We start from the raw sequence: 19,743 nt of genomic DNA on the forward strand, positions 1-19,743 counted from the left end.
CAATAATAGCTATTCCTGCACTGTGGAAGAATAGGATGCTGAGTGATTGCATTTTCTTCCACAATCACATCCCTAATTTTTTTTTTCTTTCTGTTTTTCTTTTTTGATTTGAAATCAGTCTAACATTTAAATAAGCAGAGCTCTCTTACTATGAAAGTCACTTATATGCTATATTAGTGATTTTAGATCTTCCCTTCTAAAACTGAAAACGTGCTGGCTTTGGTACCTGATTCAGTTGTCCATCCTTGTGTTAAACATGACATAATACTGAGAAAGTAACACAATACTGACAAAAATAACTTTTCATTTTTCTTACTGATAGAAAGTCTGGATTTTGGGGTCAGACCTGGTATCAGTTACTTACTTTGGTAAGTGTGTCTTTGTTGATGATTTGTCATACATAAACTTCTGGTCTTGGAGCATATTGGTAACAAATTATGAATGAGCATGCGCTTACCAGAGTAAATAATGTTTGTTCTCTGCCAAGGAAGTTTCTCTTACTTTTCTAGATGCCACTGGCTTCTGTACCTGCAGAGAATGGCTGAACTGAGTGAAAGCTGATGATCATGGTGAGAGGCTGGTGCTGATTAGTTAAAATACAGTTGCTAAAAGTGTCGGGCCACTCTTAAGCTTCCTGTAGCTGAGTGATCGCTGAACAGAATGTAGTACTGAGGAATTACGAGTCAAGAGTTTATTTTGAATAGGAAGGTAGTATTTTATAGCCCTATCAGAGTGGCAAAACTCTGGGGAAGTTAGGAAAAAACCCAGGGACATGCTAAAAAGCATTTTTTTGCATATCTGCTATGAAAGAGTGCAACCAGAAAAGACGAGAAGGTAGTTTTATTTCTGAGGATAGCTGATGCTGTAGTCCTTAATATTTTTCGTAGTTTTCATTTAACTGGTGTCGTGGTTTTAGGCTGATCTAGCAACTAAAACTCACACAGTCTCTCCTTCTCCAGTAAAGTAGAGAGGAGAGGGAAAAAAAAAAAACCAAAGGGACTGAGGGTTGAGACAAGAACAGAGGGAGCACCCACCAACCATGGTCCCGGGCAAACCAGACAGGGCTTTCTCAAAGCAAAACAGTTTATTAATGATTACTTAGAAGGACAAAGGGAAACAAAACCCGATTACTCGAGAGGACAGAAAGAAACAAAACCAGATCTTAAAACTGACACCTTCTCCCCCCCCCCCCCCCCCCCCCCTTTCCTTTTCCTCCCTGCTCTGCCTCCTCCCCCCAGCAGCACAGGGGGCAGGGACTGGGGGAGTGCAGGTCAGTTCATTCCGTGCTGTTACTGCTGCTTCTTTCTTAAAGGAGAAGGAGTCCTTACACCCTTTTCCCCTGCTCCAATGGATCCCCTACCCACGAGGAAAAATCCACAAACTTCTCCAGCGTGAGTCCAGCCCACTGGAAACAATCCTTCCCCACAGATTGCTCCGGTGTGGGCTTTACCACAGTCTCGGGTACTTAGGGAGCTGTAGCCACTCGCTCCGGTGTGGGTCGTCGATGCCTCTCATCCTTGTCGTGCACCCCAACACGACCATCCTCAGGCTCAGGCATCTTCTCCCCACGGGCTGCGAGTGGGTCTCTGCTCCACCGAGGCCGTCCTGGTTGCAGGGGGGCCGCCTGCTGTCTCACCATCAGCCGCAGGGGAAACTCGGCTCCGGCACACCTCCTCCCGCTCCATCCTCACTGACCTGCTGTCGATGCGGCTGTTTCTCTCAGATCTCAGTCCTCTCCAGGTGAACTCACCCCCGGGAGTGGGGTGCCCCCGAGTTCCCCAGCTGGCTCCGCCGCCGCCATTCTCCGTGGGCGGCACCGGCCCGACGCAGGCAACTGCCCGGCCGGGAGCCAGGGAGCGGGGGCAGTGCCCTCCTCCCTTCTCTCCTCGATCCTGGGCGAAGCACCTTTTCCGGTTCCTTTGTCCTGACTTAAATAGGGCAATTCACAGAGGTGCCCTATTGGCTCAACCCCGAGGGGGATGGCAGTCTGATCTGGTGGCCAGAACTAAGCCTAACCCGGTTCCAAAACCAGGGAGGTCGCAGGGAGCAAAACCCCTCTCCTGCCACCAGCACCACCCCCCCCTCCACATCAAACCATGACAACTGGGGCAGAGAGGCCACTGCGGAACTTACAGAAATACGAGTAGTACTTCATTCCACTAGACCATGCTTTTGCCAAGAAAGGTTGGACCAGATGATCCTTGAGGACCCTTCCAACCTGAGATTCTGTGATTCTATGATTGATTCCACCTAAAAATAAATATATGAATAGTATATTTTAAATAGCAAGAACAAACGGTAAGATGGTTAAAAGCCTGTAATTACTGTAAGGCTGAAGAGCTACATTACTGAAGAACTGATGCTCTTTTTAACAGAAGATCCCACAGTTCAAATGTAGCACAAAGCTTTTAAAGTTGCTGAAAGACCCAGAATTGACTTCTGGTGAAACAATTAGACTTGGCTGAGCAGAAAAGGTCATGCAGTTGAAAATGAGGTATTCTTGGGGAGGATGCAGTGCTGCTTTGGCATTATGACCATGAGAGACAAGAGGCCTGAGGCAGGAAAGTCCATATAGCTCAAAGACAGAGTTGAAAAACTGCAACATATGGGGGCAGCAGCATCATCTGTGGAAAGCAGAATTTTGGCAGACATTTGGAAGAACTGGAAAAAATGTGCACAGCATGAATGAAAAGGTTATGATAACATCATCGTTAGCTCAGAAGAATTCATCACAAGAACAGTGGACAGTATTTTAGCAAATAAGTTAATGCATAGACTATAAGAACGCTAAATAATGCAGGGTCACAGCAGCGATCTGTCTAGGCCAGTGGTCTTTCTCCAGCAGTAGCGATAGGCGATGCTATTTGGGGAGAGCATGAGAACATGGCTGCTTTCTGTGCTCTGTTCCCCCTTTAGTATCCTACAATTCACAGTTTTGTACTGAGGGTGTCAAAAGTCCTCTCCTTTCCCAGTCCTTTTACTATCCATTTTTTTGCATCATTTTGCATCAGCTTGTAAGATCTGCCTCCTGCAATCTAATAGCCTGAAAGTAGTGACATATTTGTTGATTTTTAATTTTGTTCTATTTATATGTGCCCTTTCTGTGAAAAGGAAGCAATAATTACCACTGAAAGAAAAACTGCTTTTGGAAGTGTTGTAAGTGGGATAAGACAGTGGACAAATATTGGTGAATCAGCCTCTTATGATAAAGTGCTCAACATATGAGCAAAGAACAAAGCAGGAATACACCATTTGTAGTAGCGCTAAGGAGAAAAATACCCATTGTTGAATCAAACAAGATTCAGAAATTGCAGAAATTGTCAAGCCATTCTTTATTTTCCTTTAAAAATATTTGTTATTTGGCAGCAGGGCCTGATAAAGGAGCTATAAAAATGCATTGCTCTGGGAATCTTGAAACAAGTGAAACAGCCAACAAAGTGACCACACCCGGCGATGGGGAGGAGTCACAAAATGCCTGAATTAATGTATTGGAAAGGGATGCTTTCTGCTACCTGAAAAAGGAGTAACTCTGGGAAGGCTGAGTGGTGCCAGACATTTTTTCTGTATTGTTTCAGGCAGGTTCTGGCAAGAGCTGTTGAGAAAGCAAAAAGTGTATGTGTGTGCATGCTCTACGCTCTCTGATTAATGACGTTTCCTTAAGCTACCATGTGAAATTGTGCTTGGCATCTGAGGTGTTCCACAGGAAGATATAACATATTTGTCATGGTACAAAGAGCACTACAGTTTATGTGAATAGTTTGTGTGTGTGTGTGTGTGCATGTGCCTTTTTTTTCCTTGGGAAAAGAACAGTACAAGAATATAGCCAGGGACTGCGGACATTTACAGGAGAAGGCTACAAACTTATCACTGCTGAACGACAAAACGTATTAGCTTTTTATATCATTTTTATAGGGAGATCAGAAGACAGTTGTAACTAACTCCCTGTAACATCAAGAAGAGGAGCTCTTACTTTTATATAGATCCTCATTACAAAGCTGTGCCTTGCTGCCCAAATCACTGAGACCACTTTTGCGCTGAAGTGCCTGGTGGGCACAAGGTGCGATAGAAGAAAAGCATTCGAGAAAAGCAAATTAAAGGTCCTTCTCAAATTTTTTACTGTTTATAAATAGAAAAATACATTTTCCACAGACATTTATAGGAATGGGTGTTGACACTGTCCTTTTTTGTGTGACAGTCTTGGTTTCCATGCACAGTGGGTATGACCGGGAGCTGCATATAGGGATGTGTAAGTAGGGGCCGTAGCTTTGCCTCTGGTAACAGCTTTTTTTTTTTCATGAAAAATTCGTATTAGCTAGAAGTAACTTATTACCATGCCCAAAGGGCCCTGGCAACTAACTTCTTACATCTTACATGATATGAAAAGGAAAGTAACCTCTCTTATTATGTAGAAATATAAGGTGGAGTTCTAAAGGACAAGTATTTTGAGTGTCAGAGTCACAAAGTCCAGAGCTTGCTTATGTGTCTGTTTCTAAAGCATCAATATCTGGAAGTCTCAGAAAACATATGGACTGTGATTTTTGAGAACTGCTATTGGGATTCAGACCTGCATAAGATAGTTAAGCCTCTTGGTCCAGGGTGCCCAGAAAGCCTATTTCTAGTCCTTGTTTTTGGGTAAGAGATTATTGATGATAGGATACTGTTTAAATACAACAGAATGGTGGCAGTGCCAACGTATTAAAGAAAACGCCCTTTTTATTGTAAGCTCACTTGTTAGAGAACAATTGGACACAGTTCGCCGTGATCTCAAAAAAATATTAAGACTTCTCGCTTAATGGCAAAATGCATGCCAAGTCAAATGAATGAGCATGTTGGTGGCACAGAAAACATTTGCCCGGAGGAGCTAAGTATATGCTTGTCACTTGAAAAAACAATAATCCAGAAAGGCTATCTTATAGAGACAAGAACAAATAGAAGGTACTGTCATTAAGGATGTGATTGGAAATTTTGAATGCGTTTCTGTGGTGTATCTGACAGATGTATTCGGTCCGTTTGCAGTGACATATGGATTTAGTTAGGCAACCTCTTGTCGACTAATTGCAAATAGCAGGATTCAGAGGAGACGAGGGTGTCTTGCAGAAGATAAGATGAGCTTGCTCTTTTTGAAGCGTTTAGAGCTGGCAGTATTTAGTTCTTGCATTTTTCTTTCACTCAGTTTATCTGAAGTTACAATTTTCATTTCTTTCCTCGCTGTGCCTTTTTCCGCCTTTCAGTGCCATGGTTGTCTTGTCTTTATATTCCAAATTTTCTTGTGGATGCATGTTTTCCTAAAGCTGAATTAACACTGACTGAGAGCTGTCATTCCTGTCAAAGATTGCAGTCACTGATTGCTTCAGAAGACCACAACGTCTGAGAAGTCTTTTAAATATTGCAGTTATGTGCAACAATTTTTCTCCTGTGCTTACAAGTCTTCATTGGTTTTTCTCTCAAGACAAATCTGTTCCTGACAGTTCGATGCAAGCAATAGTATAAACAACCATATGTACTTTTTTAACCAGTTCAGAAAGAAACCCCCTAAGTTTTATTAAAAAAAGTAGTTTAAAGACAAGACTACACGCCTCAACTCGGCCACTTTAAGATGAAGTAGAGCTGTTTATGTACTAGGATTACAGTACAAAGGTAAAGGGTTTCTATTTGGATGTTTCCTGGGTTTTTAGTATAAAGAAGAAAAAAAAAAACACGCAAAAAATCTGTCATGTGGTTCAATACGCTGCTCTGGATGCAGCTGGCCGAGGTGAAGCGTTTATCACTCTGATCTGCTCATTGCAATGTCTTCTCCCTGGGGAAGCTTGTCCTCTGGTGTGCCAGTGTAACCAGCTGCTGGTGCCGTTGTACTTGAACAGAGCTGCAGGACAATCAGGCCAAACAGCCGGATTTGAAAAAGCACGTTAAAAAAAAGGTGTTCAAGGAATAAGAAAATGTCAGAACTGGATTAGGGATTGATTGTGCATGCAGTTATTTGGCAGAGCCAACGAGGAAATAATTTTAGTTAGGGGGAGGGGAGGAGGAGGAAGGGTGATGACAAGCAAGTACAAACAGAGTGGGGTTTTGTAGTTTCTTGACCTGGTTTTGTCTCAGACAGCACAGCCTGACTGAGAGTGCCCTACCTAAGTTGATGCAGGTATGATTGCAAACTTGAAATCCAGGAGATACACCATTGCTATTATTAAATTATCATGCCTTCATGGCACTGTCTATGGGCTAATATAATCCTTGGAAGAGCATACTGGGGTCCAGAGAGTCAGAGCTGGAGGTGGGAGCAGAGTAGGTGTGTTTGACATCTGCTTAAACATGGGTAAAACCAGTCCTGGAACACTGCAGTTCTTGGGTGGGATTAGACTGCAGATTCAGTCAGTAGGTATCTGCTTGTTGGGCTTTAGATGCTTACTTTGCTGTAGTCAGAGGGCATCTAGTCAGTACAGTTAGTGGACTCTAGAGAAATACTCAACCATAGGGTCATTAGGTATCCACTTGAAGGTTAGGTGAATCACTTTCTAAACTTCTAATTTACGACAGGAGTTTCACTATGTAGGTCACATTTAGACTCCCGCATTCAGGTTTCCGAGTCTCAAATCCCTTCCCTTGGGCTCCACTTGCTCATTAGAGATCCTACCAGGTCACAAGCTGCAAATCCAGAATGGTGTGGTTCCTATGGTAGTAGGTCGTGTATCGTAGCTGTCAAACCCATGTGGATGTCTTGGCATCACAAATCACGCTAGGAACTCAGACAGACACGCAACTGCGTGATACCCTTTATGTGTACATTTTATAAGAGGTGCTAAAATACATTGTAAGGTCCATTGAAAAACAAAGCAAAGAAAAAAGTGCAAAACTTCTTTTTGAATTATGGAAGAAAGTGGAAGACCTCAAAGATCTGACTCTGTTAAGCTTGTTAGAGAAAAGACAGATGTTTTATAGGTACTTTCATGAGGAGATAAAGGGCTCTTAAGTACCCATTGGAGCGAAGTGCCAGCAGACCTGAGGGGTTCAAAATGGGTTCTACGTGAAGGCCAGATACCTTTTTCAAAGTACTTAAGCCAAACATTAAATATTGAGTTCAAGGTATAACTGGTACAGAAGGGCAGTGATCTGTAGTAAGTGTATGTACACCAACGCACGCAGCATGGGAAATAAACAGGATGAGCTGGAGATGCGTGCACATGAGCAGGGCTACGACCTTATTGGCATCACGGAGACGTGTGGGACGACTCCTATGACTGGAGTGTCAACATGGAGGGGTATAAGCTTTTAGAAAGGACAGGAAGGGGAGACGAGGAGGGGGTGTCGCTCTCTATGTCAGCAACCGGCTGGAATGCGTGGAGCTTCGCCTGGGGTCGGAGGAGGAGCTGACAGAGAGCTTATGGGTCAAGATTAGAGGACGGAGACGGATAGGGGATGTTACGGTAGGGGTCTGTTACAGGCCACCTGGCCAGGAGGACAGAGCAGATGAGGCGCTTTATAGCCAGATAGGAGCAGCCTCGCGGTCACAAGCCCTGGTCCTCATGGGGGACTTCAAAAAAAAAAAATTTTTTTTTGCCCATGACAGTAATTGGTGAGTGATCTCTCCCTGTCCCTGTCTCGACCCACGAGCCTTTCATTACTTTTTCTCTCCCCTGTCCTGCTGAGGAGTGATGGAATGGGTCTGGTGGGCACCTGTTGTCCAGCCAGGGTCGACTCACCACACTGCAACAAAGGGAAAAACTTATTGCTTGTTATATATATATGGCTTATAGCTTGTAATTCATATGTTTTTCCATATTTTTGTAGTTTTTTTCTTATTGTTTCTTTACCTCACATTAAATGCTTTTCTATTGCATGGTTATGATACAGAAATACTTTGTTCCTCCTAGATAAAGACCTGTTTGAAATAGAAACTCTGGGATATAATTCTTAGCACCTATAAGAATTATGAATACATAGATCATCAGAAGATGAAGGGAAGGCACATATTTCGCAAGTGAATGTGCTGATCAGAGCGTTCACTTCCCCAGAGGGTTATTGCAGGATATGCTTGCTCCAGTAAGACAAGAGATTTCTTGAGGAAGAATAAGCCACAGTGAATGGAGTGACTGACCAAAGCATGAGAGAAAACTCTCAGGACTCTTGCAAGCAAGAGGATGACTCCAACAGAAAAAGAACGTGCTTTGCTGTTCTCTAGGGATAGAGTATGTGCAGTCTGTGAATGGGAAATTCTTCTTTCTCCGGGGAAACTGAAGCAAATTTGAAGGTGGTCATTGGACAATATGGCTTCATTTGGAAGCAAATTAGATTTCTCTGTCCAGGTCTTTTCAGTCTCAGTAGCCTGTGCCTCCATTGCCTTTTGTGTAAGGTGGCCTTTTTTCCAATATTGTGCAGATAGCTATAAAATGTAATTAATCAGCTCCTGTTTGGTTTGGTTTGGTTTTTTAATTTGGCTGTTATTTTCTGCATAAATGTTACAGAAGACTTTTGAAAGCTAAAATTAAGAAATACAGTAAGAGATGCTGGTTCTGTAGGCCGTATTTCTTTCACATAAGGAAATCTTGCCTGTTTAGCCTTTTGACGCAATTTTCAGTTGTAAGCTGATTCTTCTAACCAAGGTCTAAATACCCAGTCCCGAGCGTGTCTTGCTGTGCGGGTGGAATACCTCGCTCATTCCTCGTCTCCAGAGCGGAGAGCAGTCAGGCTACTCGTGATATCGTTATCGGCAGCCTGCTGGTTATCTCGGGTCCTCCAGCTTGCACGCAGTGAATCTGCCAGACGTTGGGGCAGTCTCCAGCTGAAGGGGTTAGTTGTCTCTTGTGAAACTCGGGAGCTGGAACCTTTGCCTTACCTCACGCAGTAACTACATGATTACAGCCTGCAAATGGTTGTGTCTAGCTTTCAGACTACTTCATTAAGAGTTAATTTATATGCAAGTTTGGTTTTCCAAAAAAACAACACACATGACTGATCCACCCTATCATAAATTTTTATAATGATAAGGTGGTGCAGGCTCATCTAAAATTCCTTCCAAAGGCGGTGTCAGATTTTTACTTTAGTCATCCTAACCATCTTTTCCTTCCCTGTATTTTTGCCGTAGTAAGGCTTTGTTTACATGAGCTGGATCCTCATAGTTCCACTCCCACCCCCATCAGCGCTTTGCAACATATTGTAGATTATCATCACTAAAACTTCAGTTTGGCTTTTTTTATTTTTATTAAGAAGCATTTATTTTCCTCAGAATTCTTTTTCTTGAAGCAGCTTTCCTCAACTCTTCACTTAAGGTTTGCGGCTGATGGTATAAGGAGACAGGAGTACTTCAGAAACTGCTTTTTCATGACTGTCTAGGAGGTGATGGAGGGAGAAAAAGCATATTTGGGAGCGAGTTGTCAGAAGGAAGGAACGGACTTCGATCTCCGTTTGCCGAGGAGAATGGAGGTGGGGGAGCCTTTAGAAATTAGCTAGCCTGTGGATGGCTGACGGGCTTGGCAGAGACAGTGAGCAGTACTGGGGAAAAACGGTGATCTAGACAGGAGAAAATTTGGAGGAAGTCAGGAATCCTCATCCCACGATAAAAATGAAATACACTCACATGGTTTTAAAGACCACCAGAGAAGTAGAAGATAGAGACGGTCTGACGGCAGCACCGATGAGGAGTCAGGGTGCTTTGGTTTGCGTTGTGCTGACATCACCGTGCGCATAATTGATCCAAGTGAAACACTGCACACTCTCGCTGCCGCCTTACCTCCTCGTGATGAAATCTAGGTAAATGTTTGCAATCTTTTGTGTGTATCTAGAAGGTCAAACAACATGATGCCGTCGACACCTTAAGCCACAGATGAGCAGTGTAGTAGTAATGCAGCTTCTTGCAGAGCTCCTACCCTATACCTCCCTATAGCTATTTTCCTGAATAGATGTATGAGACCCTATAATGTGTTTTCAGGATTTATGAGAGACAAGGGTGTTACACTGATAAATCTTCCCTCGTGAGCTAAGATCTTGCCTAGAGCCGAAGACTAAATAGTGCTGACTCATGCAGTCGTAATGGGTAAGGTGTGTGGGTTTGCTGTTTGGTCAGGTGAAATTAGGGTAAAGTCAGAGAAGCCTCAAGATAAAAAACAGATGTAGGGGAAAAGGTTGTGCTCAGTTTTGGCTTTAGAGCGTGTGTCTGTGAGCTACCAGAAGTACAACAGGAAATGCAGTGTTTTGTAGGCACTTCTATTGAAAGTGAAAATCCGGGTAGCTCTCTGGTATCCAACCATAGCTGACGTGTTGCTTAACTTTTCCAACTCAATGCACAGACAAAGGGACAGAAACCTTTCTTGCTGTAAGACACGCGGTCTCAGGACCCAGTGGTCACTAATGCATTTATTGGCATCCAGAAATCAGGCAGCTGCGATGTTCAGCTGGAATCTACTTGTGTGTTGTATGTGATGATGAAGGTGGCTCCTCTACAGTCCATAAAATGGAGACCTTTTAGAAAATATTGTCATTTTTAAGGGATTTGTTAATGAAAATAATACAGTAATTTAGTGTTGAGCTAGAATTTCAGTTGTCTGTTTTTTGTGCAGGGTGGGTTTCTTTTCCTATGGGTCTTCCCCCTCCCCCCCCCCCCCCCTCTTTTTAAGGAGCAAATGAGCACACCCTGATTTCAGTATGCCTGGACTCCTGCCATATATACACAGCTGGTGTTCTGAAATTTGTGTGCAGATAATGTTTTTCATAGTATGTTCAAACTGAAAGTTTGATGTGAAGAATGTGAAGTGGTCTGCAGGAAATGGAAGATTTAATTCCAAAAGTTGGGCCGGGATCCATTGTCCTAAGCAACAAAGCCTCGTTCCACGTTATATCTAGTTTTCTAAGAGTAAATTCAGGTTTAGCCCAGCTGTTCATTTTGTATTCTGAAGTAAACCAGGTAAAACTAACCTCTTATGACACTCTTGCAGTGTTTAACATTTTCTTTCTATTTGTAACGCTTCCCAATGCAATCCTTTGGGAAGAGAAAGCTGACTTTCTCTGACAATGGGTTTTCTTTCTAAATGTTGGTTTTAGGAAAAAGTTACAAGCCTCTGTTGAAAGTCACTCTTTCACCTGACAAGTCTTTCAACTGAAAGCCACTCTTCCAACAGTTTCTTTTTACCTGGAGTGAAAAAACATATCCCTGATTCACCGGTTAGCTTGGGTCCATTAGAGATTAGTTGTCTGTTTCATTAATCATCTATTACTTTGTTACAGCAGTCACAGAACAGTCCACAAAGAAAGACACTAATGCTCAGTCAACCAGTTTTGTAAAGACATTTCTTAAAGAACAAATAATGCAGAAGAAAACCATGAACTGCACAATCAGTCAAATTAGGTGTTACTGTAAATTCTTCAAGTTGTTTAAAAATAGACGTCGCTCATGTTATACAATGCATCTGCTGTTAAATTTGGTAGCTATGTTTAAATATTTAAGCCTTTCAATAGTGTTAAATAGTTTTATACTTGTTCTAAATTAAATTCATCTGGCAAAGAGTTTCTTATTTTGTTTCTATTGTGTTGCAGACTCTCCTACAGATTTTTGGTGTGGTGGCTGTGGCTGTGGCAGTGATTCCTTGGATACTTATCCCCTTAATTCCACTATTTGTTCTTTTCATTTTTCTTCGACGATATTTCTTAGACACTTCAAGAGATATTAAACGTCTAGAATCCACAAGTATGTAGTTTGGCGGGATTTAATGTTAGTTTGAACCCTGCTTATTATTATGTGAAATGCTTGTATTTTATAGACAATCCATCAAAGATTTTTTCTTTTGCTATGCAAATAACTTCCTTATTGTCTTGGTTCTCAACTGGTGAATTACATGCTTAACTCCTGTTTTGCGTAATGATAAACCTTAGATATGTCAGTTTAACTATCTGTAAGTAAAGCTAATTAAGAACATGTTAAGTTGCTGGTCTTTGGGACCTTGCATGCATATGCTAATGGTGTGTCTGACCTAATCTGACTCTTATTCCTGACTTTAGCTTGACTACGATGTGAAATATTAAGCATTATGAATAACAAACATGGGTTCTTCATGTCATTAATAAAGCTCAAAAGAATTTCTTCAGTGACAGCTATTGTTAAAAACGTAAGGCATTTTTGTATAAATTAATCTGCCTGGCTATCTGACTGATTCTAATTGAGTAAGAGGACTTTGGTTAAAGATATTGCATATTTATTCTAAAAGGATGCAGTACAGTGACTTGTATGGTTAAATATAAAGTAGTAGAATTAAGGATTAGTGTGGTACAAAATGAATTAAATGTTGTCCTTCAGCTATTACTAAGTTACTCTCATTTCCCTTTGTAGCTCGAAGTCCAGTGTTCTCCCACTTGTCATCATCCCTCCAGGGACTTTGGACTATTCGAGCATTGAAAGCGGAGGAAAGATTTCAAAAATTATTTGATGCACACCAAGACCTCCACTCAGGTTTGTGATGAATTGACGTGAAAAATCAAATACTTTGCTCTGTAGGAGGGAAATATCTTATGACCTCAGTGACATTTATATAATGTACATTAAAATCAGTAGGAGCTGTGCATTTGTCTCTCTACGGTAAATTTCCTCTGTTAGAACAAAAACGTTATTATCTGCCCAGATTTTGAGAGTTGACTTTGGGCTGTCATATAATTTGAGATACCCATGCATATGCTTTAATAATGTTTAATATGCTTTAATAATTCAGCCACTGGAATAGGCTGCCCAGGGAGGTGGTTGAGTCCCCATCCCTGGATGTGTTTAAGAATAGGGTGGATGATCTGCTTAGGGATATGGTTTAATGGGGATTAGGGACGGTTGGACTCGATGATCTCTAAGGTCTTTTCCAACCTAGAAATCTATGAATCTATGTGTAAGATAAACATTCGAAAGTATGCCTGATAAGAATATTTAAAGAATCATTTTTTACATTTTCCTGGATTCCGTCTTTGAAGAGAGAGCGGGAGATGGGGCAACAAGCTATATTATGAAGCATTTTATATTAAGTAGTGTGCTAGGAGTGGGCAGACATGTTTAATATATATAATCTTGGAAAAGTTTCATAAATCTCACTTCTCTTACTTTGAGCAACTTTCTGGACTCAAATCTAATATATGTTATTAACATGGCCAGAAGATGTAAAGTATTAGTATTCTGCAAGCAGAAGTAATATAATTCAGGTTTGCGCTGTGATTCTTTCCCTTCGTCAATTAAATGTTCTCTGTTAAAATGGTTTTCAAGATGCAGCAGAATGCAAGTTTGCAATTTTGTATTTGTTAGGTAAGATCTTGAATTTCCTGTCAAAAGACATAGAAGTATATTCAATAGGTTTTTTGTAATTTATAGACTTCTAAGGTTTCAGACCAGACCAGTTGATTTTTTCTAAAGTACAGTTTATGGCAGGGTGTAGAATCATGCACACCAACCTCCATGTTGAGCTCAGTAACTTGTGATCAGGGAAGCATATCTTCAGGGAAGTACTTCTAGCTTTGAATTCTCCATTTCTTAATATTTTGAAGTAGCTAGTTAGCTCATTGAATCAATTTTACAATAGCTGATAGCAAGAGAACGCAAAGTTGTTTTTTAAGCTTTGTAGTAAAAGACATCTTTAGTCAATAAACTGCATATAAAAATTAACTATACAAAGAGGACTGTGACATTTAAAATAAATATTTTCTTGTATTTTGAGGTCAGATCTAAGGAACATAAACACACTATTTTCCAGTCAATTTTATGCATCTGTCTAACAAAACTGTCAGTAACATCCCTCCTGGGCAGTTCAGGAGATCAAGCTTCAGTGCTTACAGTCACACTCTTTTGTGTACTTAACACATTAGATCTTGGTGACTTTCCCACCAGAGTATTTGGGGTATACCAGCTTCCTTAGTGTGTGTGTGTGTGTGGTTTTTGGTTCTCAGAGGGAATGTGAGCCAGCAGTGTGCTTGGGCAGCAAAGAAGGCCAACATCATCTGGGCTGTATTAACAGGAGCATAGCCAGTGAAAGAAGGGCAAGTGATGATCGCCCTCAGCACTTGTTAGCCCACATCTGGAATACTGCACCCAGTTTTAGACTCCCAGATACAGGGAACACTCTTAACAAACTGGAGTGGGTTCAGTGGAGGGGCCACTAAGATGGTCAGGGGACTAACTGGAGAGATCTTCCTGTGAGGAAAGGCTGAGGAAACTGGGCTTGTTCAACTCGCAGAAGAGAAGGCTTACAGAAGATTTTATAGCTGCCTTCCAGTACCTGCAAGGATGTTACCAGAAAGATAGTCAGGCTCTTCACAGTGGTGCGTGATGGGAGGAACAAGAAAATGTGTCACCAGGAAGCTGCCATAGGCAGTTACCAGGGACACTCGGCTCCTGAGTTTCAGAGAGGTAACTAAGTTAGCATGATGAATTAGATTTTGGAGAGGAGCTTTTTACAAGGATGTGTAGAGATAGGACAAGGGGCAGTGGTTTAAACTGAAAAAGGGTGGATTTCAATTAGATCTAAGGAAGAAATTGTTCACTCTGAGGGTGGTGAGGCACTGGAACAGGTTGCCCAGAGGAGTTGTGGATGCCCCATCCCTGCAGGTGTTCAAGGCCGGGTTGGATGAGGCTTTGAGAAACCTGGTCTAGTGGGAGGTGTCCCTGCAGGTGGCAGCAGGGTTGGAACTAGATAATATTTAAGGTCCCTTCCAACCCAAACCATTCTGTGATTTCTCAAACCAGATTTGTGACTTGATGCAGTGCTCTCCTCTGCATATGTCATTCTGTGTACCTAGGTGTATGACTGTCCATTAGACCATATCAAATGTCTTGTTTAATGAAACCAGCTGCTAAATGTGTCGTCAGGCATATGCAGTTAGAGTTGATGTAAATGGCACTAAGAGGTTACCAGCTCTGGACCTTACCCGGCTGCCCCTTGGGATCCTCACTGTTTCCCTCTGCTGCCTTCCAGATGTTACATGGAGTTCTGTTGGCCAAGTTGTTGATTTGATCACTCCATAACCTGGCTATCCAAAATGATCTGGCTTAAAACCAAATTTACCTCCTCCCCTTTTTTTTATAAAAGGGGCGATTTTTTTAGTTTGAATCTTTCCCTGCACTAGCTAAAAAACATTGAAACAGTTGGAACAGCACTGATCTTCAGCATGCAGTAATGACAAGCAATGCAGAACGGGCTGGAATGGTAACCTTCTGCTGTGACTTGGTAGCAGCTGGAATAATTCATCTGACTGCAGCCTAAGTAATAAATAATGCCATACTTTGTTATGGCTACTTGACTTCTGATTTTGGCCCTGTATTCAAACACTTTGTCTTCTGTATTGCAGTGTCTTTTCCTTCTGTCTCCTATATCTTGTACTGTAGCATATCTATCTGGAATGGAATTTAGCACCCAATTGTGGACACTTGGATGTGAGTGCCCTGTGGAGATGTCCACCTGTGAGCTTCCCTGAAAGCAGATATGTGCATTTAGTCAATTGAGCTCTGTAGCTCCACTGGCTATACTGAGTAGCTCTTATGGGAGCTTAACCAGCTGCAGCTGCCTTCTAAAGACTTGGCTCTGACAGTTGCGTTGTGATATGTTCTGGCTAAAAACCCATAGACTGTAGTCCAGCTACTGCAAACATAGTTGTACTTCTGCTTTTTGTGGAAGACTCCTGAGTGTAGTAGAGTTAAAAAAGGCTGCCATTTTAAATAAATGGACCATACTTCAGACCTTGACTGGTTTTCTTCCTATTACTGTATGTTATGCTAGCTGTGGTTGCTATTGTGGTTGTTATTAATGTGAAAACTAGGTTAGATCATTTCATGAAAACTGGACAATATTCTGATCATCATCAGTCCATACGGACGTGCGCTTGAAGATGGCAGTGGTGGGTTTTTTAACAACTTATAATATATTAACGTGAATTAATTAATTTATTAATAATTATACAGCTTAGTTTTCTAATAATCATTGTTCTTATGTCTTTGTAAAATACACTTTAGAGGCCTGGTTTCTATTTTTGACGACCTCAAGGTGGTTTGCTGTGCGTCTGGATGCCATCTGTGCCATTTTTGTTATAGTGGTTGCTTTTGGTTCCCTGCTTCTCAGCAATAGTAAGTACGGATGTTAGAAAAAGTTTACCTGGTAATTACCATGTATAGTAATGTCTAATTCTTTTTCATAGATTGCTGTTTCTAATTGTTTAAGGACTGTAATTAAGTTAAATGTTTCTTTCTAGATCATGATCTCTTCCTCAGTCTAGGGCATTGAGGCTGTTTCTGCTTTCCTGCAAATACTGGAGGCAGTTCAGACATCTTCCGGGCTTAGACATGCATCTACCATCATCCCCAAATGTGCAAACAAACTTGAAAATCTGTAGTCTTCACTTTTGAGATTCTGGCTTTCAGAGCAGTAACAACAAATAAATCTCTTTCCCCACCTTTGCCTTTCTCTTTTGGGCCTACAGGGCTTTGCTTTTCATACTGAAACGCCCACAGAGCTGCTTCTTAACAACTTTTTTCCTTTCTACACATGGCGCAGTAGGCCAAAAGGCAAGCTAAAATTCCTAGGGATACTTTTCTAATATCTTGGATCAGCAGGATAGGCCAGTTCCAGAAAGAAAATTGACGCGTAATAATACATTTTATGTTCACTGTCACTCATGAACTGTCATTAGTGTATGCATCATCCAGGATGTAATTGGGTTAGATGTACTAGAATGAGATAGTAATCTAAAATATGAAGGAAGAAGTAATTATCTTGGACATGAAAATTAGTGCTAATTTGCTGGTTTTGTTTCTTTTCTTTTTGTTTTGGATAAGTTCTGTGTATGCATGTGTGTTTTAAGAGTTGAACTCTCCATGCTGCTCAACACTGAAAATTTTGAGCTAGGTTTGATGTTATTAGAATGCAAAAAGACAAGTCAAAACAATGGTCCTGTATCTTTCCTTGCCTCTGGATAAGGAGTAGCTCTCTTGAAGTCAATAGAGCTAGGCTAGGATAAAGTTCAAGTAAGTCAAAAGACAATCATGCTTAATATTGGGGGAGACAGAATTCATTTATTTTGTAAGAGGAGACCCACTGAAAACAATAAATGCTTGTATAAACAGAGGAAGAAATATTCTCTTCTGTTATTTTATCTGATCACTTAGAAGAGTGCAAAGTTGATGTAAATGTTCATAACTTACTTAGAAATCATTTTATGCTCATTTTTTGCTTAGGTTTAGGGGCTGATCTAATTCCGTTAAAAAGAAGTGAAAAGTTACTAACGCTCAGCCAGATAGGGATGACCCTAACAAGCTATGGAAGTATGGTCTTGAGACTAAACCTCAGTTTTTTAGATAAAATGCCAGACCAAGGAGAATTGGGATTATCTTTTCAAGTATACAGGCTGTTTCCAAAACCTACCAAAAAAAAATATGCAGCAAGTAGCTGTTCTGCCTGGAGCTACTCATTGAACAGATGGCAAGTACAGTGTAACCAAACAAAATTCTGGCTGTGATGCTTCCCTCATCTAAGTAACCTCATGAAAGTGAAGTTAACTAGGATTTTGTGTAATTACCAGTGTACTTATTCGATTGTCTTTTTCTTTTTGTTCTGCAGCTTTGAATGCAGGGCAGGTTGGTTTGGCGCTATCCTACGCAATCACCCTCATGGGAACATTCCAGTGGGGTGTTAGACAAAGTGCTGAAGTTGAAAACCTGGTAACGTTTATTTCTTCTTTTTCACCTCTTGGTTCCTATTCATGGTTGTGACATGAGGCCTTAAGGATGGGATTCTTCTCAATTAACTTAGGACTGAGGATGGGGTGGTTCTTAATTAGCTTAGGATGTTAATACCTTAGCAAGTGATTGAGGCACCACTAACAGTCCATAAAGAAAACTAGCCTCTTCTAGGGTATAATTTGTCTGACTGATTTTGAATGTCTACTGAGATGAATTGTGCCCAGTGACTGTCCCTCTCCATTCGTAGTAAGGGAGGCTTTATAATCTCCCTTTACAGCAGAAAGGAGACTGTGTAGTTACAGTGTAAGCAATCGCATTGCAACTCACTAAAATTACAGGAAATTAATCATAGAATCATAGAATGGCATAGGCTGGAAGAGACCTTAGAGATCATCTAATCCAACCTCCAATCTCTTTATAAGTAAGATTTTTTTAATGACTTGTTAGATTTGAGATAGTTAATTTATTAATATTAAATATTGCATTTTTAAATTTGATTTATATCCTTCGAGTATTTTAGAGTCCTGTTAATTTGTTGTAAAGGCTTATATCTTCTTAATTTGCTACAAGTTAACAAATATTTGAAAGTATTTTTTTACATTCAGCTGAGAGGATTGTGTGTCTCCCAAAATATATAAAGTAAAATGCCTCCCACCAATTTACAGTATTTACTAGCATATTCTAGTTTGCCTATTTACTTTCTTAAGTTAATATATAAGAAAAAAGACTATAAAAAGAGCATACCAAGCGTAAACCTGGGTGGATTCTTTTTTGTGTTGTGTTGACAGCTGAAGGTTACTTGTAATTATGATTTGCTGACCATAGTCTAGGAAATATATGTAGTCCTTTTGTAGAAGTTACAAAGCCATGTTTAATAACAGATAAAATTTGTAGTAATGTTAGATTTGGGTGGGTTTTTTTTTGTCTAGCACATTGCTTCTTCAGAGCATTTGTCAGACATGAATAAATTAGTGGTGACAGACTTCAGTGAGAAATTGTAAGAGAGCTTTCAGGTTTTTTCATGCCGGTAGGGAAGTTTTGGAAGTGTCAATCTGTGGGACTCTCTTACGTAATGAGTTACTCTCTTGGAGGCTGTAATTCAGGAATACTTAAGAGGAGAAAGGCTTGCCATTCACTAAGCTGACTTTGATGTGGAATGTTGATCATTTTATGGAGCTGTGATTAGCATCAACTTCTTTGACAGGTGGACATCCACCAAAAACTCCTTATTATTAAGGGCTGACTACATTGAGGGAAGGCAAGAAAGAACATTTCCTCTCTGTTCTACTCTGTCACTCCTTATATGCTTTTCCTTGGTGCTTTTGTAATGTGGAAAGCTAGGTGGCAGAGAGGTCAGAGAATTTGCTGCCTAGTGACTTCTGCCTTAAAGCCACTCCAGGCAAGTTAAGCCTACTGGATATCTTCATGATGACTTTTTTTCAGAATCCATCTGTGAGTGGATACCATTAAATAAAATGAATTGTATTGAGAAGATGTGTGGGTGAGGATGCACACCAGAACCTAAACAGAACTTTTATTATTTGCCCAGGCGGAAAAAAGTGTCTAGAGAGTTCAACTTGTGTTTCTCTTCCTTCCTGTAAGATGAGAGGCATCAGCAAATATTGCAGTTTCTTTCATATCTGATATAAAATACATAGGAAAACAAGTTTTATTGTGTATAAGTAACCAATAATAAGTTGGCAGCTATCTTGGATTGTGGAGTTACTTGTGACAAACATATTTAAAAGATTTGCTGGGAGTGAGCACAGTGGTAACAATAAGGACAAAAAAAGTGATGATGAAGCCAGTAACTTGATGCTCGTAGCTGTCGTGCATCTGTGTGTAGCTCATGCGACAGTTTCATTTCTATCTTTGTCTTCCCAACACACAATGAAATGGTGTCATTTTAGCCACAACTAATGGACAACTCTCATCGCTTAAATTTCTTAATACTTAGGCAGGTACTTAGATTTGTAGTTAATCCCACTGATTAGAAGTGAATGCTTATGTATGGATTTATGTATCATGACAAATTTGGGTCTGTAGTAGGACATGAGGTGCAT

The 19,743-nt window shown here is 40.8% G+C and overlaps 1 protein-coding gene across 1 annotated transcript in view; it reads left to right on the forward strand.

The window, feature by feature from the left end:
* The window catches only part of ABCC4 (ATP binding cassette subfamily C member 4 (PEL blood group)), a 160,833-nt gene that overhangs the window by 103,972 nt on the left and 37,118 nt on the right, over positions 1–19,743 (forward strand). The window contains exons 21-24 of the mRNA XM_086611334.1: positions 11,524–11,674; positions 12,314–12,433; positions 15,959–16,069; positions 17,559–17,659. Coding sequence (XP_086467460.1) covers positions 11,524–11,674; positions 12,314–12,433; positions 15,959–16,069; positions 17,559–17,659 — 483 coding nt within the window. The remainder of the gene's footprint in view (positions 1–11,523; positions 11,675–12,313; positions 12,434–15,958; positions 16,070–17,558; positions 17,660–19,743) is intronic.

This window comes from Tauraco erythrolophus, chromosome 1, assembly GCF_009769465.1.
Source record: "Tauraco erythrolophus isolate bTauEry1 chromosome 1, bTauEry1.pri, whole genome shotgun sequence".
Taxonomy (NCBI): Eukaryota; Metazoa; Chordata; class Aves; order Musophagiformes; family Musophagidae; genus Tauraco; species Tauraco erythrolophus.